The sequence below is a fragment of the Oncorhynchus gorbuscha genome, linkage group LG23 (genome assembly GCF_021184085.1).
Source record: "Oncorhynchus gorbuscha isolate QuinsamMale2020 ecotype Even-year linkage group LG23, OgorEven_v1.0, whole genome shotgun sequence".
In the NCBI taxonomy this organism is placed as follows: domain Eukaryota; kingdom Metazoa; phylum Chordata; class Actinopteri; order Salmoniformes; family Salmonidae; genus Oncorhynchus; species Oncorhynchus gorbuscha.
The window spans coordinates 639,204-647,630 of record NC_060195.1 but is presented as its reverse complement, the minus strand read 5'-3'; the positions used below and the strand labels follow the sequence as shown (position 1 = coordinate 647,630).

General features: G+C 43.3%; 1 protein-coding gene across 2 annotated transcripts; it reads left to right on the top strand.

Moving 5' to 3' along the window:
* The first annotated feature begins 255 nt into the window (after positions 1-255).
* On the top strand, positions 256-2,483 carry LOC124010950 (trypsin inhibitor ClTI-1-like). Of its 2 annotated transcripts, none has more exons than XM_046323784.1 (5): positions 256-354; positions 601-641; positions 1,605-1,615; positions 1,874-1,972; positions 2,085-2,483. In XM_046323784.1, the coding sequence occupies exons 1-5, from the start codon at positions 309-311 to the stop codon at positions 2,128-2,130; spliced, it is 243 nt and encodes an 80-aa protein (XP_046179740.1). In that variant the 5' UTR covers positions 256-308; the 3' UTR covers positions 2,131-2,483. The 2 variants fall into 2 exon arrangements, with proteins under 2 accessions (XP_046179740.1, XP_046179741.1); XM_046323785.1 differs by lacking the exon at positions 1,605-1,615 and adding an exon at positions 1,826-1,836 and having other exon boundaries at positions 294-354.
* The last annotated feature ends 5,944 nt before the right edge of the window (positions 2,484-8,427 follow it).

Sequence of the window (8,427 nt, the reverse complement as noted above, 5' to 3'; positions counted from 1 at the left end):
TTCAGAACTGGACAGATCCTGTAACGATGCAGTAAAGTTTCACTCTGTAAGGAGTACGCTGCATGGTGTTTTGGAAAACGCGTGACATCTTTTGTCGGTTATTTTTACGGTGCATTGTTAAAACGTATAATTAAAAAACTGTTACTATTTCGTAAAATTCATTACAATGTAAGGTTAGATGGGCTAGGTTTATGACTTTGTGATTGTGGTAACAAGTGACGAACCTTAGGGGGTGGAGACCTACACCGGATAACTACGGCTCCGGTGCGAGACAGCGTCACTTGTCTACCCACCTTCACAACGGGAAAATGTTGAACTTTACACGGCTGATTCTCGCCCTTGTCTGTGTTGCCGGTGAGTGTTGTTTAACTTGTACCTAATTCGTTTCAAGAGGCAGTCAAATAGTTATATTAAACAACTGTACATTAACTTCTAAGACCAGACTTCTTTAGACAAACCGTCGATACTACCGGCGGACTGCCTTTGTTGGGTAACGCGCAAATGTATGACTAGATAAACATGCACCGCCTGTCGTTTAGATTGGAAATCTGCCGTTAAATCATAATGAGTGTAAGACTTGACATCTTTCTGTGTTTGTAGTTTTGGCACGGGGAGCGAGTCTCCCTGACGGCACCACCGAGGTAAGCAGCCTGAACTCTTTGTTTTATGGGGGAGTGAAAGACTGCGCATTCATTAAACACTTGTCCTGTGTGCTCTAACAGTACTTATGTTACATTTTAATGTACACCTTATATTCTACTGTATCTTAGTCTATGCCACTCTGACATTAAACAAATAAATAATGGGATTAAACAAATAAATAATACAATATAAATATAGGACAAAACTCACATCACAAAACCACAAAGAGACTTAAGACAACATTACAACACAACATGGTAGCAACACAACACGGTAGCAGCACAGACATTATTGGGCAAAGTCAACAGCACAAAGGTCAAGAACTAGTGACAACAGTACACCATATAAAGCAGTCACAACTGTCCATGGTTGAGTGTTTGAAGAGATCAACAACTGTCCATGGTTGAGTGTTTGAAGAGATCAACAACTGTCCATGGTTGAGTGTTTGAAGAGATCAACAACTGTCCATGGTTGAGTATTTGTTACAGCTCCGTTCCAGCCTCTAGCTGCAGCGAACTGAAAAGAGGAGCGACCCAGGGATGTTTGCTTTGGGGACATCTAACACAATGCGATGGCAGAACGGGTGGAGGATGAGGGCTGCAGCAGATCTCCCAGATCGGGGGAAGGGAAGCTTAAGAGTCCGATTCCATTGCAGAACATTTTGCAACGAACAGTGTACTCGATGTTTTTCAACAAATGAGAATTTATATTGTACATCTTGTTTTGTGGGTCTGTTTGATTTCTAGATTTAAAATAATTTCCCATTGTGAAACGTTTTGTAATAGAATCCAACTAATGTATTTTCCCAGGGTGCACTGTGCCAGTGGATGTGGAAACATGGTTTGTTCCCTGTCATGTGTTCTCTTCATAATGGTGTCATACCAGAACACTATTACCAATACCTCGCTCTTATTTATTGAGACCAAAGTCCTTTATTACATAGTCTGGTCTTTGTCCAACAGGCTGACTGTTCCCAGTACAACTATATTACCAACACCTCATGGTCTTTGTCCAACAGGCTGACTGTTCCCAGTACACTATATTACCAACACCTCATGGTCTTTGTCCAACAGGCTGACTGTTCCCAGTACACTATATTACCAACACCTCATGGTCTTTGTCCAACAGGCTGACTGTTCCCAGTACACTATATTACCAACACCTCATGGTCTTTGTCCAACAGGCTGACTGTTCCCAGTACACTATATTACCAACACCTCATGGTCTTTGTCCAGTACAACTTGCCCATGTGCCCCCGCAACTACGAGCCAGTTTGTGGAAGCGACGGCACCAACTACTCTAATGAATGCATGCTGTGCTTTGAAAACATGTAAGTATCCAACTAAAGCTTTCAACTGACTTTGTTTTTCTCTTGCTTTGCCAGTTTTAATTTGTGTGCGTGTGTGTGTGTGCGTGTGTGTGTGTGTGTGTGTGTGTCCCAGGGAGCAGAAGAGGAACATTCACATCAGGAGTAAAGGAGAGTGCTGAACCAAACATGACTGTCTCAGTGACACACCAGGCCTTCAACATTACTTTGAACCATTTCCTGTTGTCTTGTCAAAACAATGACATTTTTATTTTTGCGTTCTAAATGCTAAGGGGTCAGTAAACAACCTGTCAAGTGCCTCAATATCGTTTGAACCAGTTCCTCACCATCTGCTTCCTTTTCCAAACATATGGGCTTCCTGTCTGTCGTAGAGGACTTAACCCTTCACTACCTAGTCTTTTAAGATTTGTGTAGTGTACATGTTGGTAAAATGGTATTTTAAATGGTATAGTCTTCATGTGTATGTTACTTGCCTACCTTTTTAATCTGTAATTAAAACTATTTTAGCCAAGTATATTGTTTCCTTGTCAACTGGAAGGGTCTGGATGACTGGCTGAAATGTGGAGAAACTGGTTCAGCTGGGTCCATGTAGTCTGGTTGTTTTTGTTTAGTCATTATGAATCCTACAAAAGTACAGTGGGAATAAATACACCATGCTCACTAAACACCTGCAAGAAGTTAGGGGGATGTTTCTTTGTTAGTGAAAACACCCTCAATCACATCTTGATTCCTGTCCACCATAGAATATGGGTTCTCTTCAATCTGTAAAGCTGAAGTGTTACAGATCACATGAAGGTAATTGATCCGACATCTTCACTATAGCAGGAACGTTTCCTTCTTAAATGGCAATCACACTGTAAAGCTGAACTTCTGTGATGGGGATTGAATAGAGCCCTATGTAAATGTGGTCCTCACAATACTTTCTCTGAACTCTCCTTGTGTGACCTCCAATGGTTTGACCTGGTTTTAAATTTGCCTGAATGGTGTGGTTTAGGCTTGCCTACCTTTCTAAGTGCACGTGTGTGTGTGTTTTGAAACATTCTTCTCTCTGACTTCGCATAGACCTCACTTTTTAATAGCAAGTTCAATATTAGCCATTCTTCACTGATAGTCTTAGGGCTGTTTTCACAGACAATGCTTAAACCTAGTCCCAGACTAAAATGCCTGCTTTGAGCTATGTTAACTCAAAGTGACTTGCACAGATATATTTTAGTTGTAGATTTGGCTTGTTCTGTATTAAACAAAGTTTGTAAGAGGCAGGATTAGAGCTACTCTAGGACTAAATTAAAGTTTACATTAATCCTTTGAAAGAGGCAGGTTTAACTTCTGCTTCGTGCTGTATGTGAGGGAGCCGGGCCTATGTGTAATGTCTAAATGAAGACCAACATGCACTACAGAGGCTAGACCAGTACTTGTGGGTAGGAGTAATCTCTTAATTTACTTTGACCGCTTTCATATGTACAAAGAAAATGTATTCAAGGTATCTTTGCTTGAGCCTAGACTTTCCTCTCCGTCTCAGAAGGCCTTTACCCAACTATCTCTCTCCAAGTTCTGATCATGTTGAGGTTTTTGGCATCTGTGACCTTTCATCGTGAAACTGGTGGTTTGTGTGGTGCCAGTGAAGCAACTGCGTGTAGAATAGTTCAAAGTCTGCAGGGGGCCATTTTGTGAACTGAGTCTTTACATCTAGTTTCCTGATGCTGCGGGCCAAGCCAACCTGTTCACATTACACCCCCACTGTGTACTGGCTCTTCCAACCTGTTCACATTACACCCTCACTGTGTACTGGCTCTTCCAACCTGTTCACATTACACCCCCACTGTGTACTGGCTCTTCCAACCTGTTCACATTACACCCTCACTGTGTACTGGCTCTTCCAACCTGTTCACATTACACCCTCACTGTGTACTGGCTCTTCCAACCTGTTCACATTACACCCTCACTGTGTACTGGCTCTTCCAACCTGATCACATTACACCCTCACTGTGTACTGGCTCTTCCAACCTGTTCACATTACACCCTCACTGTGTACTGGCTCTTCCAACCTGTTCAAATTCCTTTCCTCTGGAAAAAAACACAGTTAAAAGCACAAATAAACTCATATCGTCCTTAGAATGAAATAAGAATAAAGATTGACACAGACGGTGGAATATATTCACCAAAGGAAGTAACAAATTTACTTTATTTTGTATATGTACCATTTGTGCTCCGTTCTTCATCTGAACTGTCCAAATCGTCATCTGGTATACCATCTAGAGGTTGGTCGTCATCTGGTATACCATCTAGAGGTTGGTCATCATCTGGTATACCATCCAGAGGTTGGTCATCACCTGGTATACCATCCAGAGGTTGGTCATCACCTGGTATACCATCCAGAGGTTGGTCGTCATCTGGTATACCATCCAGAGGTGGGTCGTCACCTGGTATACCATCTAGAGGTTGGTCATCACCTGGTATACCATCCAGAGGTTGGTCATCACCTGGTATACCATCCAGAGGTTGGTCGTCACCTGGTATACCATCCAGAGGTTGGTCGTCACCTGGTATACCATCCAGAGGTTGGTCGTCATCTGGTATACCATCCAGAGGTTGGTTGTCATCTGGTATACCATCCAGAGGTTGGTCGTCACCTGGTATACCATCCAGAGGTTGGTCGTCACCCGGTACACCATCCAGAGGTTGGTCATCACCTGGTATACCATCCAGAGGTTGGTCATCGTCCGGTGTACCATCCAGAGGTTGTTCATCGTCCGGTGTACCATCCAGAGGTTGGTCGTCGTCCGGTGTACCATCCAGAGGTTGGTCATCACCTGGTATACCATCCAGAGGTTGGTCATCACCTGGTATACCATCCAGAGGTTGGTCATCACCTGGTACACCATCCAGAGTGGGTCATCATCTGGTACACCATCCAGAGTGGGTCATCATCTGGTATACCATTCAGAGGTAGAACTCTTTGTCCTGAATGCAAAGTGCTATGTACGGAGAAAAAAAACAGGCACAGCTCATCACCCATCTAACATCATCCCTACCGTGAAGCATGGTGGTGGCAGCATCATGCTATGGGGATGTTTTTCAGTGGCAGGGACTGGGAGACTAGTCAGGATCGAGGGGAACAATGAATGGACCCAAATACTGGCAAATCCTTGATGAAAACCTGCTTCAGAATTCAAACGACCTTAGAATGGGGTGCAGATTTACGTTTCAACAGGACGATGTGACCAATCAGCATACAGCCAAAGCAACGCTGGAATGGCTTCATAATGTGAGCGTCCTTGAGTGGCTTATAGCAAAGCCCAGAAGTGAATCCCATTTAAAACCTGTGGAACGACTTGAAGATTGCTGTTCACCGAAAGTCACCATCTAACTTGAGAGCTCGAGAAAATCTGCAAGGGAGAATGGGAGAAAATCCACAAATCCAGATGTACAAAGCAGATAAAGACATACCCGAGAGGACTCAAAGTTTATACAAACATACCCCAAGACGACTCACAGCTGATAGACAGAAGAAAATCAATTTAATCCATTTTAAATTCAGGCTGTAACAACTCAAGGGGTATGAATACTTTCTGAAGGCACTGTCTTCATTCATAGTTAAAAGCCCTGAACAATAAACCATCATTCGGTTCTATCTTGTTCTCATTTACATTAGACAGTCTTCTTATTTTGTTGCATAAAGCTGCCTACTGTGACCAATGTACTTCCTACTGTGACCAATGTACTTCCTACTGTGACCAATGTACTTCTTAGTCAACTCCACAACACGTTCAACTGGAAGGTTCTGTTGTTTCCTTGTCAACTGGAAGGTTCTGTTGTTTCCTTGTCAACTGGAAGGTTCTGTTGTTTCCTTGTCAACTGGAAGGTTCTGTTGTTTCCTTGTCAACTGGAAGGGTCCGGATGGAAGGCTGAAATGTGTAGGAACTGGTTCAGCTGGGTCCATGACGTCTGTTTTTTTTTTTTAGTCATTATGATTCCTACAAAGGTACAGTGGGACTAGAAAATGATGCCCTTTAAAATACAAAATGTTGTGGTTGCCATAGTGCGGACTCTTGATTAAGGATGGTTATCACGTCTCAATGCAGAGGCTGACCCCTAGGGGTGAATTAACTAAATGCATCCTGTCTCTATCCTCTCACAGAAGCCCTGTTTATACCTGGTTCTAACTTTATCATGATCTCGTCCACATTCTGACTGTGCCCACATTTTTTTAGACTGATGTAGACAAACAAAAGACACATTGTGATCAGATCTTCCTGATCACCTCCAGAAGTAGTCAGACACATTCATTGTGTCTGGATATTTTACAAGTGTAGACAGATCTGGACAGACAAACCATTTAAATCATAATTATTCTGCACTGTAAAATCATTGACTGGTGGATCCATTGGTTGATTTAATCTAGGTATCTTACAAATAAATATTATTTTGGAAGAAGAGTTGTGAAATAATTTGCATAAAGGAAAGGACCAATTAGTCTGGTCAGGATGCAGACACAGCGGACGGATAACAGACGCATGTTAATAACATGTGTAGACATATTTCTGGAAATGTGGGCACAATCAGAATGTAGACAAGATCAGGACAAAGCACCAGGTATAAACAGGGCCAGAGAGATCAGAACAAAGCACCAGGTATAAACAGGGCCAGAGAGATCAGAACAAAGCACCAGGTATAAACAGGGCCAGAGAGATCAGAACAAAGCACCAGGTATAAACAGGGCCAGAGAGATCAGAACAAAGCACCAGGTATAATTTTTTTTATTTTTGTATATTTTTTTTAACCTTTATTTAACCAGGCAAGTCAGTTAAGAACATATTCTTATTTTCAATGACGGCCTGGGAACAGTGGGTTAACTGCCTGTTCAGGGGCAGAACAACAGATTTGTACCTTGTCAGCTCGGGGGTTTGAACTCGCAACCTTCCGGTTACTAGTCCAACGCTCTAAACACTAGGCTACGCTTCCGCCCCATGGGGCCAGAGAGATCAGGACAAACCACCAGGTATAAACGGGGCCAGAGAGAGAGAGTCAGGGCCCTGCCTTCCTACCTGCCTGCCCTCTTTCAGGGCCCTGCCTTCCTACCTGCCTGCCCTCTTTCAGGGCCCTGCCTTCCTACCTGCCTGCCCTCTTTCAGGGCCCTGCCTTCCTACCTGCCTGCCCTCTTTCAGGGCCCTGCCTTCCTACCTGCCTGCCCTCTTTCAGGGCCCTGCCTTCCTACCTGCCTGCCCTCTTTCAGAGTCTTCCCTACCTTCCTTCAATGTAGCCTTGCCGACTAGATAGATAGTGACACGCAGCATATCACACTTGTCCCAGGGTTATTTATGTCCCATTAGTATACAGTCAGACATATTTAATTTCACCTCATCTCTAGTGGCTCCATGGCTCCTAGTAATCTTGGCCAACCATTCAGTAGTCAAGTGACTTGACACTGGGCAGTTAAAGTCAAGTGTCACATTTCACATTTATATATATATATATATGTTTTACCTTTATTTAACGAGGCAAGTCAGTTAAGAACAAATTCTTATTTTCAATGACGGCCTATGAACATAATGTCATAATGTGGTGTTGTTAATAAAGTTATATCCCTTTGATAATCTGATAGGAAGTTATTAAGTATAAATCATATTTCTGATCATATTGCAGTGATACACGTGGAGAGGAACGAGCTCTTAACTGCCATGTGGTGGAAAACAGATACTTGTTTCATTTCTTTATTTAACTAGGCAAGTCAGTTAAGAACAATTTCTTATTTACAATGACAGCCTACCAAAAGGCAAAAGGCCTCCTGTGGGGACTGGGGCCTGGGATTAAAAAATAAAAAAATAAATACAATATAAATATAGGACAAAACACGCATCACAATGAGAGAACAGCAGTAGCTCTACGTTTTCAAGACTAGGGGGCGCTCACATACCATGTCTACCAGCAGTAGGAAGTTTACTGTATTTCAACACTAGGGGGCGCCATGTCTACCAGCAGTAGGAAGTTTACTGTGTTTCAACACTAGGGGGAGCCATGTCTACCAGCAGGACTCAGGAGAGAGTTTACTGTGTTTCAATGCTAGGGGGAGCCATGTCTACCAGCAGGACCCAGGAGAGAGTTTACTGTGTTTCAACGCTAGGGGGCGCCATGTCTACCAGCAGGACCCAGGAGAGAGTTTACTGTGTTTCAACGCTAGGGGGCGCCATGTCTACCAGCAGTAGGAAGTTTACTGTGTTTCAACACTAGGGGGCGCCATGTCTACCAGCAGGACCCAGGAGAGAGTTGACAGTGTTCTGGAGAGCTCCAGGCTTTAGTTCCAGCCCAGCACTAACCCACCCAATTTAACTAATGAATTACTCAGCTTGATTAGTAGAATCAGGTGTGTTTGTGCTGGGTGGGAACAAAAGCATGCACGCCCCTGTAAAACTGTAGAACCAAGATTAGAAGAACGTTGCCTTGTAGAAGTGAACTACACC

What these genes read in the sequence shown, in the direction of transcription:
- LOC124010950 (XM_046323784.1), top strand. Translation starts at nt 309, where the DNA reads ATGTTGAACTTTACACGGCTGATTCTCGCCCTTGTCTGTGTTGCCG. An exon ending in CGCCCTTGTCTGTGTTGCCG is followed by an intron (nt 355 to 600) that starts GTGAGTGTTGTT and finishes CTGTGTTTGTAG; the next exon opens with TTTTGGCACGGGGAGCGAGT. An exon ending in ATGCTGTGCTTTGAAAACAT is followed by an intron (nt 1,973 to 2,084) that starts GTAAGTATCCAA and finishes TGTGTGTCCCAG; the next exon opens with GGAGCAGAAGAGGAACATTC.